Source organism: Uranotaenia lowii, chromosome 2 (genome assembly GCF_029784155.1).
Source record: "Uranotaenia lowii strain MFRU-FL chromosome 2, ASM2978415v1, whole genome shotgun sequence".
Classification (NCBI taxonomy): Eukaryota; Metazoa; Arthropoda; class Insecta; order Diptera; family Culicidae; genus Uranotaenia; species Uranotaenia lowii.
Genome location: NC_073692.1, coordinates 332977189 through 332998059, shown reverse-complemented (window position 1 = coordinate 332998059; position 20871 = coordinate 332977189). Strand labels below are relative to the sequence as shown.

At 37.4% G+C, this 20871-nt stretch overlaps 1 protein-coding gene across 8 annotated transcripts in view; it reads left to right on the top strand.

Annotated features, from left to right (window-relative positions):
- Window positions 1–20871, top strand: part of LOC129748030 (solute carrier family 12 member 4) — a 780735-nt gene that overhangs the window by 548716 nt on the left and 211148 nt on the right. For all 8 annotated transcript variants that reach the window (XM_055742491.1, XM_055742493.1, XM_055742490.1 and 5 more), the window contains one exon: window positions 20362–20467. In XM_055742491.1, the coding sequence (XP_055598466.1) occupies window positions 20362–20467 (106 nt within the window). The remainder of the gene's footprint in view (window positions 1–20361; window positions 20468–20871) is intronic.

The window sequence follows — 20871 nt, the reverse complement described above, 5'->3', positions numbered from 1 at the left end:
AAGCAAATAGAACCAGATTTGGCAAGGGCGAGAAATTTTATACGAGTAAAGATGAGATTTAAATATAAAATCATAAACAATCAAATTTAAAATATTATTAAAACTTACATCAATTTTACAAGGTGTAGCAACTAGAGATGTACCGAATAGTGGTATTCGGCGAACGGCCGAATACCGAATATTGATCTTTTCAACTATTCGGCCGAATATTCGGCCAAACAAATATTCGGCCGAATATTCTGTTGAGTTGTTACCGGAAAAAACTAAAGCGATTATTTTAATGCTTTCTTTTTCTACCATATTTATTTCCCTCATGTTTTCAGTCGATTATTTTCAACCAGATGATATTATCGGATGATGTAGGTATTACAAGATATTTTTTAAGTAGGAGTCTTTCTGATTTTTTAAATGTCACCAACAACTGAAAAGACATCAGATGACTAGTCGCTTCAAGGGCGATTATCACCAAAAAGATTGCGTTCCTGTGAAATCTGGGATAAATCTTGTCGAAACAGGTGCCAAGCTATTTGATATTGCTTCTTTGATATTGAATTAGATAAAGGTCGAATTTGAGCAAGATGTCTTTAAAATAGTTGTTGAAAAGAAAGATGACCTTAAGCATACCATACTTTCAACCACACGTATCCACACGGTCAGGCATTCAGGACGATTTGTGAGAAAAAAAGTTAATAAAGGGCGAAATTAATGTTTATTTTGAATTTCTTGAAAAAACGTTAAAGGACACAAAATTTGAATTTTTTTAAAGAGAAATTAGAGTTTTTTTATTTGATTTAGCAAATAATCTGATAAACTCGAGCAAAATTCGGGAAGCTTTAAACAATATCTGGACATCCTGGCCAAATTTTACTTATCTGAAATCTTAACTGGATTTATGGGAAAGCATAAATATATCCAAAAAAAATCTGGAATAAACTATAATCAAAGTATAAAGCGATACTTGTCAGCATTCTCCTGTACGATCTACAGAGAAAAATTAGCGGATACACCTTAGATGATTTGCTGAAGCCATAAATTTTTAATGATTTTGTAGCTTTTACAACATTACTTTTGGATATTTTATAAATTATTCAAAATCATTTGAAAAATTTTACAAGTCTGTAGTAGATATTCGGCCTAATCGGCCTATTCGGCCGAATACTTAGCTCAACTATTCGGTGAGCCGAATATTTGGCTTAACGGTTTTTCGGCGGTATTCGGCGCCGAATATTCGGCCGACCGAATATTCGGTACATCTCTAGTAGCAACGCACACCAGGTCAGGTAGTAGATACATATATAAAAATAGATTTCTGTCTGACTGTCTGTCTGTTCCCTATAGACTCGGAAACTACAGAACCGATTTACTTGAAACATGACAGCTGGGTGCTTATGAGGCCTGGAATGGTTCCTATTATGGTTTGAGATCCATCTCTCTTACTGAAGAGAGCACGTGGGTCTCCAAAAAACAAATGTTTGCATAGCACGAGAACTGATAAAGCAATTATTTATTTATTTACATAGTATTCCGTCTCACGACATAACTTGACGAACATAATTCCTAAAATTCATTCGGTCCATGGCAACCGTTCTCCAATTCCTCGGGCACCCCACGTTCGCCAGATCACGCTCCACTTGGTCTAACTACCTCGCTCGTTGCGCCCCCGCTCGTCTTGTTCCTACCGGATTCGTAGCGAACACCTGTTTTGCAGGACAGTCGTCCGGCATTCTCGCAACATGTCCCGCCCAGCGTATCCGGCCAGCTTTCACCACCTTCTGGATACTGGGTTCGCCGTAGAGTCGCGCGAGCTCGTGGTTCATCCTTCGCCTCCACACTCCATTCTCCTGTACGCCGCCAAAGATGGTTCTTAACACTCGTCGCTCGAATACTCCGAGTGTACGCAGGTCCTCCTCGAGCAATATCCATGTCTCGTGCCCGTAGCCGGTCTAATGAGCGTCGTATACAGGTTACACTTCGTGCGAGGGCTAAGTCATCTCGACCGCAGTTGCTTGTGGAGTCCATAGTAGGCACGACTTCCGCTGATAATTCACCTCCGGATCTCACGGCTGGTGTCATTTTCTGCGGTCACCAGTGAGCCGAGATAGACAAAGTCTTCGACTATCTCCAGCTCGTCGCCGTCGATACAGACCTTGTTATTACTGGACAAGCGGGTTCAGTCGGTCTCGGATCCGCAGGCCAACATGTACTTCGTCTTGGACGTATTAATCATCAACCCAATCCTTCCTGCTTCTCGTTTCAGTTTGCGGTAGATCTCCTCCACCGCCGCAGATGATCTGCCGACTATATCAATGTCATCGGCGAAGCAGATAAGTTGACAGGATCTGTTGAAAATCGTGCCCCGTATTTCGCCCACTGCTCGTCGAATAACACCTTCTAGCGCCACGTAGAACATCAAGCAGGATAAACCATCACCTAGTCGAAACCCTCTGGGCGATACGAATGAACTCGACAATTCACCCGAAATCCGCACACAGCACTGCGTTCCATCCATCGTCGCCTTGATCAGTCTGGTCAGCTTCCCGGAAAAGCCGTTCTTGTCCATGATTTTCCATAGCTCGTTACGGTCGATCTTGTCGTATGCGGCTTTGAAGTCGATGAATAGATGGTGCGTAGGGGCTTGGTGTTCGCGGCATTTTTGGAGCATTTGACCGTCGTAGACCGTCCCTCCATGAAGCCGGCCTGATGACTTCCCACGAATCTGTTTGCTTGTGGCGTTAGGCGGCGGAGTAGGATTCGGGACAGCACTTTGTAGGCGGCATTGAGGACAGTGATTGCTCGGTAGTTCTCACAGTCCTATTTGTCGTCCTTCTTGTAGATGGGGCATATTTCCCCCTCCTTCCACTCCTCCGGTAGCTGTTCTATGTCCCAGATCCGGACTATCAACCGGTGTAGGCAATCGGCCAACTTGTCCGGGCTCATTTTGATGAGTTCAGCTGCGATGCCATCCTTCCCAGCCGACTTGTTTCTATTCAGCTGGCGAATGGCTTCCTTAACTTCACTCTTCGTTGGGAGTGGCTCCTCTTCGTCGTTGGCTACGCCGGCGATGTACCTTCCCCCACCGTCTTGATCTCCTGCATGTGCGCCGTTCAGGTGTTCATCGTAGTGCTGCTTCCACCTTTTGATCACCTCACGATTGTCCGTCAGGATGCCTCCGTCCTTATCCCGGCACATTTCGGCTTGCGGCACGAAGCCTTTACGGGATGCGTTGAGTTTCTGATAGAACTTTCGTGTTTCTTGAGAACGATGCAGCTGCTCCAGCTCCTCGAGCTCCTCCTCCTCCAGGCGGCGCTTTTTCTCCTGTAAAATTCGGACTCGCTGCCTCTTCCGCTGTCGGTGATTTTCCACATTTCGACGGGTGCCTCTTTGCACTACTGCCGCCCGCGCGGCATTCTCTTCGTCCATCACCCTCCTACACTCCTCGTCGAACCAGTCGTTCCGTCGAGTTCGCTCCTCATAAGCGATGACGTTCTCCGCAACACTGTTGATGGCTGTCTTGAAGGTATCCCAACAGTCCTCGAGAGGGGCTTCATCAAGCTCGCCCTCTGCCGGCAGCGCTGCTTCGACCGATTGCTCCTAGTCTGCCGCGACCTCAGGTTGCTTCAGTCACGCGATATTTAACCGAGGCGGGCGCCGGTTGCGTGTGTTGTTCACTACGGAGAGTTTTGGGCGCATCTTCACCATCACCAGATAGTGGTCTGACTCGATGTTGGCGCCTCGACAAGATCTGACGTCGATGATGTCCGAGAAGTGCCGGCTGTCAATCAAAACGTGGTTGATCTGTGATTGCGTTTGGTACGGTGATCTCCAGGTGTACTTGTGTGGGAGGCGGTGCTGGAAAAAGGTACTACGTACGGCCATTCGTTTGGAGGTGGCGAAATCTCAGCTGGTGCCCACTTTACCTCCCAATTGTCGGTTTAAATTCCTCCTCTTGGCCGACCTGAGCGTTAAAATCCCCGATGACGATCTTGATATCATGTTTTGGGCAACGATCGTATTCACGCTCCAGCTGCGCGTAAAATTCGTCTTTGTCGTCACCGGTACTTCCGAGGTGAGAGCTGTGCACGCTGATGATGCTAATGTTGAAGAACCGGCCCTTGATTCTCAGCCGGCACATTCGTGAGTTGATCGGCCACCACCCGATCACGCGCTTTTGCATCTTTCCCATCACTATAAAAGCTGTTCCAAGCTCGTGTGTGTTGCCGCAGCTCTGGTAGATGGCACGACCATCTGGGTACGTTCGTACCGTGGAGCCCTTCCAGCATACCTCCTGCAGCGCTACGTTGTCGAATTTGCGGCTCTTTAAATCGTTGGAGAGCACGTGAAATTTAGAGATCGGCAGTTCCATGTTCAAAGTTTCCAATCGCTAGTCCCTTTTCGTCGCGTGGGTCTTTGCCGATTTCCATCCGAAATTTGTTGTTCGTTGTTCGTTGCTTATGTTATTCCCTCTTTCCAGTGCTAATATTTTTTAACATAACTCGAGAACTAATGACGCTAATTAAAAAAACAGATAAATAGAATTGACATTGCATGTGTTTTATCATAGTACGACATTTTTTCTGGTTTTTTAATAGGTATTTTGCGAGCGGAATTCATTTTTTTTCCATTTTTAATCACTCAGAAAATAGCACTCTCTACAAATGACAAAAGCATTCAAATCCAAATCTATTTTCAGTGAGCCAATCAGAAGTTTGAAAATTGAATAATTTTTCGGTTTATCCCGTGAAGGGATTGTTAATCTGTTTTCGTCGACATAAACATCACAACATGAAGACAAAATTTTAAAAACTATATTTTAATTTAAAACAATTTCACTGATGAAAACAAATTCAAACACTTGTTCAGTAATCATTTTATAATTCTGAAATATTGTATCTCGGTAGCAATGGTAAAAAAGTTGTGCAAAGAAGAGAGCTGGACTACATACATACAAGGTAGAAAACTTCCCAAATTACGATGAGCGGCAACAATCGACGGCTCAAACTCGGGCACGGAAGCTCTGTGAGAAGATGTTGACAAAATATGGCTGCTGTGTGATGGACGACAAAACGTATATAAAAGCAGATTTTAAGCAAATACCGGGGTTGGAGTTTTTAACCGGCAAATTGAAGAAGAAGAAAATGTCGAAGTTCACCTCCAAATATCTCGTTTGGCAGGCCATCTGCTCTTGCGGACTGAGGAGTGAGCCTTTCGTGACGAAGGGCACAGTAAATGGCGAGATCTACAAATCTGTGTGCCTCGAGAAGCGCCTTTTTCCGTTCTTGCAGCAGCATGACGAAGCTCCGCTATTTTGGCCAGATTTGGCATCATGCCACTATTCTAAAATTGTCCTGAAGTGGTATGAGGCCAATTCTGTCCATTTTGTTCCAAAGGACATGAACCTGTCAAACCGTTCGGAACTGTGCACGGAGGAGCAGTACTGGGCAATAATATAGCGGGAACTTCGGAAGAGCAAGAAGACATTCAAAGACGAGAAGAACATGTTAAAAAAATGGAAAAAAACTGAAAAACTGGTACCAGATGACACTGTAAAGACTTTAATAGAGGACATCGAGCAAAAATGCGTTCAATTTTCCACTCAAGACTCCATCGACTAATTTTTCTTTTGATTTTTGAAGTAAATGTATGTATAAAACTACCCCGAAATTTAGGCTTGATTTTAAACATTATAAATAAGAAAAATGGTATGACATTTTCGGTGTCGCAATAATTTCGTGATCGCCCTTTAGACCATTGGTATTGGCTCTTAGAATATTTCCAGAAGCACTTAATTCCTGTCTAGGAAGCAGGAACACCCCGTAGTTCAGGTGTTAGCAAATTTTAATTGATTAATTTTTAAGAACCCTTCATGACTGAAATCGGTGAAACAGTTGGCTCCTAATCGAAAATGGGCTCGTTCCATCCATCCATCACCTTGTATCATACAAATGTTAACTTAATTCTTTTTGAAATTATAATACATTTGCCGGGGTGTTCTGTGTTAAAAGTATATTCCCCAAGTTGCGCTGACCTCATCGCTAGTCCTACATAATCTGGAAATATGGATGAGGGCTTTTCAAAAATCTGTTTTTAAATAGCAAGTTCAAAGCTCATCCCATACCCTGGCTACCTATTAGCTTCTGTATGGTTACAGTGTATGATGTCCGGACCGGACACTTGCTCCCGTAAACCTTTTTTCAGAGCTGTTACTGTTGCTAATTTTGGAAGTCGATTATAGACTGGTCGGGAGCCTTTTAACCACACAACACCGAAGACCGGGGGAAAAACAAAAACCAGGCACCAAACAAGTGGCTCATCATGATACACCAGAAGGAAATGGACTTTTTTTACGACCACATCCACGTCCTTCATCCATCCTCGAGGAAAAAAGGAGGTGGAGGTCGAGAGGGATTGTTTCAGGTAGCTTTTATGGTCTAATAAAAATTCCTGCTGAAGAACTTCCGGCGACCGGCGACGATCCGCCTCTACGGGCCTTCTGACTTCTAACAGTTTCTCCTCTTGTGGCATCTGTCTTTCTCTCTCTTCTCGGTCCTCTGTCATCGGGAGGAGTCGGTTGAGCAGTGTATTTATGGGCCGGGTTTGAAACCCAACTTACCCAACTTTTTTCGACCCTCATCGAAGATTCCCGAAAGCATCATGTTTTTTGCATAGACTGACTCGAAAAAAACTTCTGGCTGCGAAATAGTACCCAACACTGTTTTTATCGTTTGTCGTATACTTTTTTGGTTAATTTTTAGGTTTCCCTCCATACCAGCGCCAGGGCCAGGAGACAAACAGTTTGGGTGTCACTGATTCGGGTTTAGCTTGTTGTATGAGGGAAAAGGAAATTGACCATAAAAAAGGTTTTTTCCACGAATCTAACTGGAAGGGTACAGAGCTAGCTCGTCACCACAGCATTTATGAGCCTGATGCCTCACTGAATTACTAATCACGCCACCGGTAGTGGTATTTCAGGTTGCTAAAACTGACTTAAAAGTGGATTTGCGTTTGGCACGTTGAGGTGAGGTTACTTGTGGCTTTCGAATCATAACATTCGTTCCAGGATTAGTACTGGTGCTTTATTTTAATTACCAAGTGAGTAGTATTATACTACCTGTATAGATATTTTTTTTTTTTTGAGATTTTCCTTTTAAAGTTGTATCACAGACTAATATTTCAAGACATGACTTCTAGAACAAAAAATCTCACAGTTTTTCGGAAAACGGATTGGAGTGCCATCTGTGTTTGACATTGCCCCTCACAAGTGAAAAAAATAATTTATAAGTAACCCTGAAAATTTTTGATAAGTCAAAGCTATATGTAAACAAACAGAAAACGAGATAAAAAAAAATGTTTTGTACCAAACTGCAGTGAACTTATGACGAAACCGTGGAGTACAATCGCAATAGAGCATCGGCGCAGTAGGTTGGCGCAGAATGTTATTGGAATCGTGATTGTTATACAGATTTATTTATATCAAATACAGATTTTATCATTTCACCAAGAACAAACACTTTGAATTAAACTGTTATTCATTACATATAGGTGTTTTGGCGGAGGACTCGAAGATGTAGTTGGACAATGAGCTCTCGGAACTTAACCGAAGTTTTTGAACCGTTACGTAAAGCCAGGTGCAACGAGTACCCTAAGTTGTCTTACTGCTTATGGCTGTGGATGTTATGTGAGGGTTTCAAACCTCTTGTATCTATGACCCCTGGCAACTTAAGTTTCAATGCTGGTTGAATTTGTCAAAAACAAAATCGACACTCACCTGCTTCGATGACGCGATTTACATTGCCCATAAATGAATCTAAAAACTGAAAAAGAGTGTCCTGTCTGTACTTAGTCTGTGGTTGTACATCATGGTTTAATCGAAGAAAACTATACAAATGAGATCACAACTGTTTGGATTTGATCCAATCCAAGCTATAAAATGAGAAAAATGTCAACATGATTAACCGGAGGCGTTTGTTTTTTTTTTTTTATTACCTGATACATTTAAATAAATATCAGAGTAAAAATTTGAAAATTATTGAGTAGACTCGTTCTCTTTTGAACACTATTTGAAATATTTAGAGAATATTAATTTAACTCTGTAAAAAATAATACTGAACGTCGTTATAAGGTTTTTTTTTGCCATGAATTGCACAGGTAATCATTCCTTCGATTCTATCGATTTTCTTGTACGGACAAACATAATTTCTTCAAGAAATAGACCCAATTGTGTCAGATAACAATTTCTTTTCGTTCCCCTATTTCAAACCGACAAGCAATCTATCTGATCGTATAGACGTCAACATTTCGAAAACGTAACTTTAGATACCAACGTAATGTTCATAGAAATTTTTGAATGAGAAAAGTAAGAAATTGATGAAATGTGTAATATGGCGACATGTGTATGGATTTTAGTGATTCCAATTAAACAGATTTGACTGGTGAAATGAGACTAAATGGAGCAATTTCAATGAAACAATTTTATTAAACGACTGAAATTGATACCCGAATTTCAATAAAATGCTTAATTATTCATAAAAAAAAAGAGAATTTTAGCGATTTCAGCCAAGAAAAAATCTTAAAACGATTTTTATTTCTGCATCCAACGTTTCGGCATTTACTTTACTGAAATTTTCGTTTTAATCGTCCAAAAAGTTTTTTTAATCTGCAAAACAATCGAATCGGGAAATGTAAATCCAGTTGTCTGGGGTGTATAACAAAATATTCAAAGTTTTAAAATTTGGTCATTCTTCTGGCATGAAATCTTCCTTGGAATCTGTTCTACTTACTATTAATCTAGTCGAGATAGATATAACACTTTGAATAGTTCTGAAAAGTGAAAACGGATATTTCATTTTTTTCCCTCCCTTTTCCCACGTTCCACTTCTCCAGGACTCCTCATGAAATGTTATCATTATACAGTATAACATTTCAAGCAAAATCCCCGAGAAGTGGAAAATAGGGAAAAAAAGAAAAACACTCTTATTGGCGAGATCTGGGAATGGCATATACAGTGGCGTTGAAAAAAGAATGAAATCGCTCAGAGCAGCGCACAACCTCCAACTTTGACAGAATGCCATTTCTATCACAGTTTATATTTTTCATGAAACTTTCACACAAGGTTAATAAACTTTCAAACTCTTCATTCAATAAGTGTCGAACATTTTGCGGGCGCAAGGAAGAGAGATACAGCTTTAACTTTATCAAATTTCACATTTTCATCTCCAAATTTAATGAGATTTTGAAAACAGTACATTCTGGTATGTGGCCAGATTTTATCAAAATCGATCAACTTGATAAAAAATCGAAACGGTTTGAATGTGAGATTGGTTTCGCGTTCACTTTGTCAAATTTTACATTTTCATCTCACAGTTTTGTGAGACTATGTAAAAAAGTACATTCTAACCTTTTTTACATTGTCTCACAATATTTTGAAATGAAAACGTTAAATTTGACAAAGTTACAGCTAATTTTGTGAGGCAATCTCAATTTTCCCAATTTTTAAAATAACAGCTGATTTTATCTTCCTAGTGCCCGCAAAGTGTTCAGAACTAATTGAGCAAAGAGTTTATGCATTTATCTAGCTTGTGTGAAAGTTTCATGAAAAATATCAACTGTGAGAAATGACATTCTGTAAAAATTGCAAGTTAGTGCACTGCTCTGTGAGATTTTTGTTTAACGTCACTATACGTTACTTTGACATATCACGGCAGTACTGCATGACAAGTATAGAAAATTTTGGTTTTGGGATGTATAAACCCATTGGGCTTAAAATACCGGAAAAAAAAGAAGATTTTCTGAAACGTATCGAAAATTTTCAATAAATGTTTTCACTTGACTTATTTTTTGGAAAAATTACAAAGTTACTCTAATTTTCAAAAGCAGGAAACATGGCTCGAAGCCTTCATATTATCGATCAATAATTTTGCTTCCATCATTACTTATTTCAACTGTTCGAGAGAGTTATTTTTCGTTAAATGAATTTCCGGATGTCAACCGAAAAACTGTCAATAGAAGGACAAAAAAGGGGTAAATTTAACCATATCGAGATTCAATTATAGCAAAACCATTACTTCCGGTAACTTCAAATCTCTGGAAAATCAGATTAAATTTTCAGAAAATAAAAGAAAAAAAAAATAAAAATCCTTTTATCAGAACATTTTAAACCTTTAAATTAAAAACTTTATCGTTATAACGATATTTACAAGCGTTGAATGATTTTCTTCGACACTGTTTGATTTCAAAATTGACGACCAAAAAACCGGGAAATATCCAGGCAATTTTTTTCAAATTCTAGAAATTACTCAAGAAAGTCAATCAATGGAAATAAAAAAAAAAGTTTTCATCAAAACTTATCAACAGATTTTAAATCGTATTTTAGGCTTCCAAAAACCATTCGTGAGAATTGCTCAAGAAATTTCGTTTTGGAGGCATAAATAAGAAAAAAAAAATTACAAAGCAATTACATATCCGGACAAACCCGGATACAACCGGGCAATCTGGCAACCTTATTTTATAACTATAGGAAATTTAGGTCAAATAAACGATGATGAGAATTGATTAATCATAAGGTTATACGATCATAAGTGATCCTAACACTTCACTTGCAGTAGCAATCGTACACAGGCTTTCAACAAAACATCATCCTATATAAAAAAAACTCTTAGAAAAATGTTTTAAACCAAAAGACGCTGTAAATGAAATCGTAATAGAATTAATAATCCAAATCGAATATCAAGAGATTAAGACATTTTTTAACAACATTATAAACACGTTTGAATTGAATGATTTCCTATCATTCATTTACGACACGCTTTGCCCAAAACAAGTTGAATTGGACAGCAGCTCGGTTAGTCCATAAATATGTCGCCAAAAAGTTTCGAATATGCTCATTCGATATTAATGATTTCAGCTATCTAAAAGAAACCCGATTTGCGAAAAATGGGCGGTCCTTCAATTGACACTCTCTCTGACCTATCTTTTTCTACCCTTGACTGGTTCGTAAAAAACAAAATCTCACCTTTTGGGCTTTAGCGTGACCCTTATCAAGTTGGCATTGTGGACAGGTGTCTGACAGCGAACTCGGAGGACTAGAGTTCAATTCTTGGCTGGGGATTTTGTTTCTATTTTGCTCAAATTACTTCAAATTGTATATGAGGCACTCAGAGCCGAAGGGGTATAAGTTACAAAATGGTAGATTTTGAGTTAATGATGCCAAACAATTCTCCATATTTCAAACTATATTTGATGATTTTTTCGTATTTTTAGAATTTTTTTACAATACTTTTACATTCAAAAGAAAAATACAAATTCTCGAAAAACATATGGAAAATTGACAAACACCACAATTTAAAAGCGTGTTTTCTCTAAATAAGCTTTCGTGCACTTATACCCCTTTGGCTCCAAGGGCCTCATATTTGATTTTTTGTGGGGAAATCAAATCGTTGGAATCTTTTCATTATAGATATATTCCCTCCATTTGTGTAGCGATATGCTATTTTGGTAAGTTAAATAGAATCGTTTCATCTCGTTTATTTGTTTGAATAATTATGTTGCTCCTGTGATATATCTTCTTAAAATTCTACTTGGTAGGTGTTTATGAATGTTTTGAAGGAATTCACAAAGCTTGTTGATGGTTCGTAATAAAGCTGTTTTATACATTTGCACATTCTTATAAGATGAACGAAAATTGCTTACATTATAGGTATGTTGTTTCCTGTTTGTATTTTGCGTACGAGAGCGTGTGCAGGTCAAAAAATTTAATTAAACTCACTGGGAATCCGAAATTAATTTGGACCATTTTTTATGTCAATTTTAAGATTGTTTTTGATTTCGATAGAAAGACAACTTTTGTCATACTAATAAATCAAGATAACCAGACACTAACAATAACCGTCATCATTGACGATTCCTAGCCGTGACAGCATGACTTCACAGGAAATACCCTCATCGATTGGGGTCCCCTTTTTTCAAGCTAACAATTTTATCCCGTGACAGGGAAATCAAATTGGATCCCTCCGTCACCGGACGAAACATTAGGAGGACAATTCCCAAGAGAAAGGACGCTGCCCCGAGATAAGGTCAAGTGACGAAACGGTTTCACAGATCGATATCTCCGGAACTCAATCTTAAATACTGTTTTGTTGTTTTATTTGAACAGTTATTATCCTTTGGCACGGAAGGCCTTCCACAGCAGGGTTTGTCCGGATCCTTGCCTAGCTCAGCTCAGCCCAATGAAATCAGGACCTTCCGAGGCTGAAGGAAAAAAATAACACCGGATCAACAATAACTACAACACAGAACTCAACTCTCGGAAGGTGTTGGAGCGGAAAATGGATGGATCTGGTGCTGTCTTTTTACCACTCTTCTTTTTTTGTCGTTGGTTATTTGTGCTGCAAGGAAATGCTGGCTGAGAAACGAAACTCCCCAGTCCCCGAAAGGAATCTTTCCCGGAAAGGACTTTTGATTATCTTCGATTCAATCGCTATCGGCCCGGATTGTGTTCGAATGAATATGAAGTGAAAATGTCATGCCCGCTAAGCAAGGCTATTTTTTCCCTTTCTTATTTCGTTGGAGAACTTGGGGAATCAGATTCATTTTTTTTTTTTAAGAAAAACAAGTTTCTTATGCTTTGGCTTTTTGCTAAAAGTAGAATCAGGAATATTTCTAAGAATTACTTACCTAACTATTTTGTCAGAGAAGATTCTTCTTTTATTCTCTGAATTAGTTTGTCACCAAGCTGCCTAGCCTGTAGAACAGTAAACACGGAATCGAGCCATTTAGAAAAAAAAACAAAATAGAAGAGTGAGCACAGCACAGTTCACTCCCAAGTATCTCTAAATGAACGACTACACAGTGTCAAATAAAATTGGTCCTGGTTGAATCATATTTTAAAAGTAAAGATGAAACTATCCTTGTCAAATGGAGTTGAAATTTTAAGCTCTAACATTAATTTTCGTAATAGCAATTATCGTGCTGCTTTATTTTTAACAGTCCTTCGCCATTCTTACGCTTGTTACCAATTTATACAACTTTTTCAATAAAATAATAATAAATGCAAACTCCGAGTCTTCAACAACATCAGTTGTGTCGTGAATTGACGACACTTCCAAACCTCAATTCAAAATTCCCCTAATCACGCCTGTTACTTTCAAGATAAATAAGATAAAAAAACAGACTTGTGTTTATGTTTACACTTTGATGCTTCTCTTCCAGTGCTGCCACATATTAATTTTATTGATTTGCATAACTTTTATTTTTTAATTTGCACAAATCATCTTTATCCGATTCAAACAAACAATCAGCAGCAGCTTTATAAAGATGCCTTTCCTAAGCACATCCAATTTATTCCTCCCGGAAGCCGTTTTAAAACCTATCTCTTCATCTTATTCACCGGAGGAACAAACAATCATAGTAGTATGCCTAACAATCTGAACTCTTCCAGTCTTTCCGTCTTATTTACCGAAGCCGGAACGATTTCCAAACAATCTAAGCACTTCCGAATCTTAATTAAAAAATTCTCTTAAACACGTCTGTCATTCACTAGCTTAAATCAATGATTGACTTGTGTTTTGGTTTACACTTTTAAGCTTCTCTTAAAGTGTTGCCAGATATTTGTTTTATTGATTTTCATAACTTTTATTTTTCAATGTGTACAATTTTTATCACATCACTACATTCTTTCTTACCTCCAATCATAAATCAGAACTATACAGAAAAGAATAAAACCTTGTCAGCCCAGAAATAATCTCAAGATGTAGGAAACTTCTAGCTTTGAAAGCTGAGATTATTGAAAACGAGGATCTGTGTGATCTGATACGACTTATTATGGCATTTCTATTTGCTATTTGGAATCGTCGACCTGTTTAAAGAAAACTAATCATTTTATAATTTTTTTTTTCGAAATGGTATTTTGGCTAGACTAAGGATGAAAATTGATTGAAAAGCAACTCAACCGACTCAATAGTCAACGTTAGAATAATTTTATCAATTAAAAACCTCAGAATTAAAATCAGAACTGTAACTCAAATTGTACCAATTAAAAGAAATTTGTTTTATGTTCCAAGAATAATACACGAATTTAGAATCAAAGATTTTATTGAAAGAAGTTCTAAAAGGATTGGACATGACGCTTCGCGAGAACCTTATAGCTAAGCTTAGCTCATTTAAAAACGAGACACTTTCTTTTGCTGTTAGCTAAGTTCAAAGCTAAATAATAACACAACGTCTGTAAAAAGTAGTATCCGACTAATTTGTTCCCTTAAAAATTAATCATTTTCGAATCGAGAGCTGACAAAACGTATATTTACATATATAATAAAAACTAGGCGTGATTGATAAAATTTATAAATTCTGTCAGAAAGTCCTCAGTTGGCATGATCAAGCGTTGGAATGAAGCACATGATCAACATCTACGGATTAGGGTAAGGATTCCAGATTTTTTTCATCACCTGTCCCGGCCGGACAAATCCGTCTTCTCTCAAAATCTGGCAAAATCTTGGCATTTGACAACCGGAAATCCGCGCAATATCCGGGCTAAATTGGTCAGAATCCAGAAATAACTCAACAAAAAAAAAACTTTATTTTTTCTGTCCTCAAAACTCAACAGTAGATTTTAAATCATATTTAAAGCTACAAAAACCTTTTATGTTTATTTTTAAAAAACTTGCTTAACAATTTTGTTTGAGAGGTGTAAATAAAAAAAATTGAACAACATAATTTGTTTTTTTTTTTTGGTTGGAAAATTTAGTGAATAAATCTGGGCAAAATCCGGGCTTTTTTTAAAGATATCCAGCTTGCCGGGCTGGACCGAAATTTTCCAAATTTTGTATTAAATATTCGGGCAAACCTGGATTAAACTGAGAAATTTAGCAACCTTAGTTTATCATCGGGAATTTTAATTATGAATCAAATGGAATCAAATTATGAATAAGCAAAAACTTAATTCAGATCCCTGTAATGCTTAGAAAATTTGTCTCCAAGAGACTGGAGGTGTTGCCTTATTATCAGTCAATTAAACCGTACCTCAAATAGATTTTTTTTTATTGTTAGTTCCAGAGCTCGTAGGCATGTATAATCAGTGCCCGACAGTGCGGCAGATGGTTTCTGATTCCAGCTATTGGTTTTCGCTGTTTTGAAAAAGCTTAAAAGAGTTCTCTCGTTTTTATACTTTGCAGCCTATTTTATTGTTGATTGCATTCTATGATGATTCTGCAATTTTTTTGTCAGATTTTGCAAGCTGAAAATCCAGTGAAACGTGTTCTGGTGTTACAAAAATAATTAAGTTTTGTTAATCATCATAACACCTTATTGCACCCTGGTTCTGGAAGTATTGAGAAAAAAGTGACAGATATTGAAGAAGCAGGGTGAAGTCAACTACAATACAAATTAGACGATCGATATCATTACTAGAAAAAGTATGCATCGACCGATGCGCCCACACCAATTTGTTGCACTTGGTTCAAGCTTCAATGTGTTTTATTAGATTTGAAAATCCGAAAATCCACCGGCACATTTTTACTATAAACGCTCGTAAAGTTGATGAAAAATAAAACTTAAAGTTGCAATAAGTTAGCTACGAAACGTCCTACAATGCTGAAATCTTGAACAACACGTGCGATTTGAATGTCTCAACAAATGTTCAAAACATCTTATTCAAGTAAGTCCTCATCTTAAATAGTAAAGTTTGAAAAACAACTTTGAAGAAACATTCAAATAAATTTCAAAATAAAACCTTTATATTCCTACTCTGAACAGAGATCAAAATTTGACGTTTTCAACAAAGTTTCATATTTTTGCGTATCCTAAAACATTGTAGAACAAAATAAAGCCGTGCTTCTCGTAATAGAAAAAAGTTGGAATTTACTATTTTTTCATAGTAGATTTTCTATAATTTTGTTTGCTTTCAAGTTATGAAACATGTTTGAAGGCGCGAATGTTCTGAAGACACTTTAAAACAGGGGTGACCAAACCATGACCCGTGACCAATTTTTTGAGGCCTGCGAATGTACAAAAACTAATTTTGAGAAAACATGCTTTTAAATTATAGTGCTTGGCCATCTTGCACACATTTTTCGAACATTTGCAATTTTCCTTCGAACGTAAAAGTATACGAATATAATGTAGAAAACCCAAAAAAACAAAAACTTTTATTTGAAACATGGAAAATCGTTTGAAATTACTAACTCAAAATCGATAATTTTTGCACTTATACACCTTTGGCTCTGAGGGCCTAATAAAGTTTTACAAAAAAAATGTTGCCGTCACTAAATAATTAAAAAAAACAACAACAATTAGAATTTTTGAATTGTTCTTATTGTACGGTATTTGACACATTTTGTGTAATTTTCATAACACGTTTTTAAATGTTTTCGGTTTGGGTTTTAGTGACTACATATTATTGGTGGCGGCGGTGCAGGCTGGTGGCGAGAAGATAAAAAGATTTGCATGGGCATTAGTTTTATTGAATAACTAAATTCAGGCGATGAGGATTCAGAGATTTCATGCGTTCCCAGTGAGGGGATCCTTTACCGAATCAACAATAAGCTCATGTGTTTCAGTGTCAGTAGATTGAAACGGATTTACGATCATGTGTTTCGTTTTGGATAAATTGAGGGACAACTTGTTTTCGCTGAAGAATTCTTGGAGAAGTCTTATGTCTTCGGATTTGTGCTCGATCATATCGTTAAGATTTTCTTCTACGTACAGTAAGCAGGTATCATCAGCAAATAAGCTGGGTTTTCCGTGGAGCTGCAAGTTAGGCAAATCATTCACGTAGATCAGAAACAGCAGGGGGCCTAAGTTACTCCCTTGAGGCACTCCGACTTTGAGAGGGCAAAGACAACTCTTAAATCCGTTTAATATCACGTACTGATTTCTGTTCGACAGGTAACTTTTCATGAGGTTATGTGCTTTTCCACGAATCCCATAAGAGTTTAATTTTTTCAGAAGGATCGTGCGGTCGATTGTGTCGAATGCCTTTTTCAGGTCCAGAAAGAGAAGGCCAGTTTTCTTTTCGTTTTCTAGTGCATGATAAATTTCAGAAACCAACTCGGAGGTTGCAGTAGTGGTGCTTGAGCCTGATCGGAATCCATATTGATGCTTATAGAGTACATTATTTTGTTGAAGAAAGTCGTTAGTTCGTGAGACTAACATTTTTTCAATGAGTTTACTCAAGACTGGCAGAATTGAGATTGGACGATAGTTGTTGGGGTCTGTCTTTGGTCCTTGTTTATGGACAGGGACAACTTTCGCAATTTTGAAGCAATCTGGGAATTTTCCATTTGATAGACTTTCGTTGAAAACATCTTTGATTAAATCCGAAAAATAACTATAGTGTCGCTTAATGAAATGAGCGGGGATTCCATCAGAGCCTACACTTTATTTGAGTCGAGATCTTTTATAAGTACAGTGACTTCTTGTGCACTTGCAGGTCTAAGGAATATCGAGTTCCGTTGTGACGTAAGTGTTCCAAATCTATTGACGTCGCCTTGACTAGTGATCGTAGTGGCAAGCTGGGGCCCAATTTTACTGAAAAAATCGTTGAGTTCGTTGGCGACTGATTGCTGATCCTCTATAAGTCTTCCTTCCTTATTTAACTTAATTTCTTGGCTCTCAGTTTTTGAAGTTCCTGATAGGGAATTAAGACATTTCCACATATTTTTCGAGTTCGCATTACTAAACAGGTTTCTGTAGTACTCTTTTTTAGTTTTTTCTTTCAAGATTTGTAGGCTTTTGGAGGTGTGCTTCAGGAGGTCACGGAGGTAATGGCTTTTTGGATTTCTTTTAAATTTACTTAGTATTTTATCTTTCATTTTCATCCAAAGCCAAAGGTCTAACGTAATCCAGGGGCAAAACCCTTTTACCTTTGCTTTAATTGTATAAGCTGATGAACATTCTCTTTTCAAATTATTGTATAGATCAATAATCTTGTTTAAGCGTACATGGGGTGTGCAGTTATTGATAATCTCTAACAGAAAATGGTATTTCTATGGAAATTAAACCAAATCCAGATATTTTTAATTTTTAATTTGCCTCGTATTTATGTACATCAACAATTAAAAACTAGACAGATTTCAACTAGAATAGCTTTTACTAATAAATCTCTCAGATAAACAACTTTTTCTAGCAAACTTTTCACATAAAAATGGCGCAATGATTATAATACAATTCATATCCATCCTGATTATAGAAGGCTTTCCCAATACACTTGTCAAATCGCGGTACTAGAAAATTTGAATAAGTTGGATTGAGTTGAGGTTGAGATCAATACTTTAAAAAATCAGTATTACTTATAATATAACTAAAGTTCGTAAAAAAAATATTATTTTCAATGTCAAAAGTTTGTAAAAGTTACATTTTTTTTTCAACAATTCCACTCTGCGGTTAATTTCATTTGTCTTTCAAATTTTTATAAGGAAAAGGGAGGACTGGAAAGCTTTGGAAAATGTGCGATAATTTTTCATATTTGGAGACCATAAAATTGACGTAATGTTCATTGTAGTCACACGATTTGACTTTCTGGGATGGATATGGATTTTGTATGACGTTATATTTCTACTATTTTCCAAATGAAGGACCGCGAAGAAATCTAAGACCGGGAAAACCAACACTTGGCATTCTCTATCTCAGAAACGACTGGACCAAATTCTACTTGTTTTGTAACTCTGAGTTGTCGAAATCGTTGTACACAACAATATAGAATAAAGTTTCTTTATAAAATGTATCACATTTGAGTTATGGTTCTCAGCGAAGCGCACTCATGTCAAACGAAAAATCGTTACATTTTTATAACGTTTTAAAACATCTGTTATCATTTGTTTTCTTTGAATGCTCCAGAACAATTTGTTTTTTTTTTTTTGTCCACCAACCAATCTCATTCCAGTAATTAGGCCCGCCTGTTGAATATGTAGGCCATCTGTGCTTTAGAGCAAAAATGAAAGACAAAGTATAAATATTTATTACAAAAAAAGATAATTTTTTTCTTATTTTTTCAATTCTACATATTAAATGATACAAGGTTTTGAAAAAGAGTTATCTAGAAGGTTCCATGCAGGGTTATTATCTTTGTTGATTGACAAAGTTTTAATTTCACAAATAGCCTCGTGCTTCATCAAGTTGTTTTTAAAAATATTTTCATTTGGTAATCGGTAATGCATGAATATGAGTTGAAGAAAAAAGAGCGCTTATGAAATTTCAGTCATTCTTCTAAACGACCCAAAAAAATGTGGATGGTTAATTTGGCAATTGGCAATTGCACTTGAAGAGTGTCGTGTTTTAATGTGAACATCAGATAAAAATAGTGTTGTCGAATGTTTCTTAATTTTACTAGAAAACCCCCATATACGATGTAAAACTGTCAATAAGCACAGAATTTCAAGTTGAAATATTACGAACCAATCTACCGATTAATCTGTTATAACAGAAATTCACCCAAACTTTGTACAAAATTCCTTCATTGAATCAAATGTATCATTTCTAGTAAAAATAAACTTTCGCAAAATGTGGGTTACATTTTACAAGACCTTCCTTTCACCTTGATACATTCAGACATTTCCGCAGCTTCAAAAGACGCCTTGCATGAAAGCTCCCAACGACAAACCCAACTTTGTAGGTAGCAGAAGGAAATGTTCTTCCCATTGTTGCGGTTGCGGTTCGTTTGATGAGCAATTTGGGAGTATGTTTTCAAAGTGGTATATGTCTAGAAGATTTACTATACGAAAGTTTCAACTTCGCTCAAAATGAGCTTTTTTTCAAGACAGATTCAATTCTCTCACTGTTTTTTTTTTTTGTACAGTACAAGTAATTAAAAGTGATACTTTATTCGGTTTGTGTTTGTCTTTGGTGTTTTGTACATTTTCCAGAAGGAAACCCCGTTCCACTTTTCCTAACCGCAAAAACTGGCAATGTGTACCGTTGCCATTATTATTATTCTATTGAGTTCCCCACTCGTTTCCTTCTATGTGTGTGTATACAGGAACGATAACCGGGACATTACTTACCAGAATGCTCCGGAACGAAGCATAACGGAAGCAGAAAGTAAGTCCTTTCATTTTACGACCGTACCGGAACCGGATCAAACGGGAAATCCACCGGGCACGCTGTAATTGAGCGAAATTGATTCAGACGCCCGACGTATCGGTAGCAACACAATCGAAAAAAAAAACGTTTCCGAGCTGCCCGGTTGGAGCTTTTGTGTGGTTCATTTTTGCAACAAAGTAATAGAGAGGGATATTCTTCTAATCTATAATCTATTTATTGGAAGGCTTCATAAAATGTTGGTATTAAGGTAATTTGACTGAGCAAGTTTTAAAAGAAATGTTTAATAAGTTATTTCCCACAACTAATTGTAAATTGCTTTCTACTTTATTTCAGACTTACATGGCGCCTGGGTTGTCGATATTCGGCGACTTCACCAAAGACGCATCAGCGATGTACAACAACTTCAGGGTTTACGGCTCCTGTTTGCTTGTTGTTATGGGTAAGTTTGGAAACTACTGGTCATAAATTTAGAAACTGGTCCAACTATCGTTTTAAATCAGGTTAAAGTGTAGAATTTATTTGAGCTGCAAAGTTTCTTTTTCATCGCCTTCGTTTTGTTTACAGAAAATATAAATAAACAATTTGTGTCAAAATTTATGAAGAAAATTGAAATTTACGTTTTAGATTGAAAATCAGTAAATCGAATTTTCCTCTCGAAATGTTCCCCATTTCCAGAACGGATCGATTTCTATTCTAGCCAAAATTGAAAATAAATCCCGCAAACATCTAACGGGGGATGAGCTGCTTGAAATGTTTACCGTACACTTGAACAGACACCGCTCGGCTGGAAGCTGTAAGGAACGAACGAGTAAACTTTCAATCCCGTTGGAAAATTGCTTACCA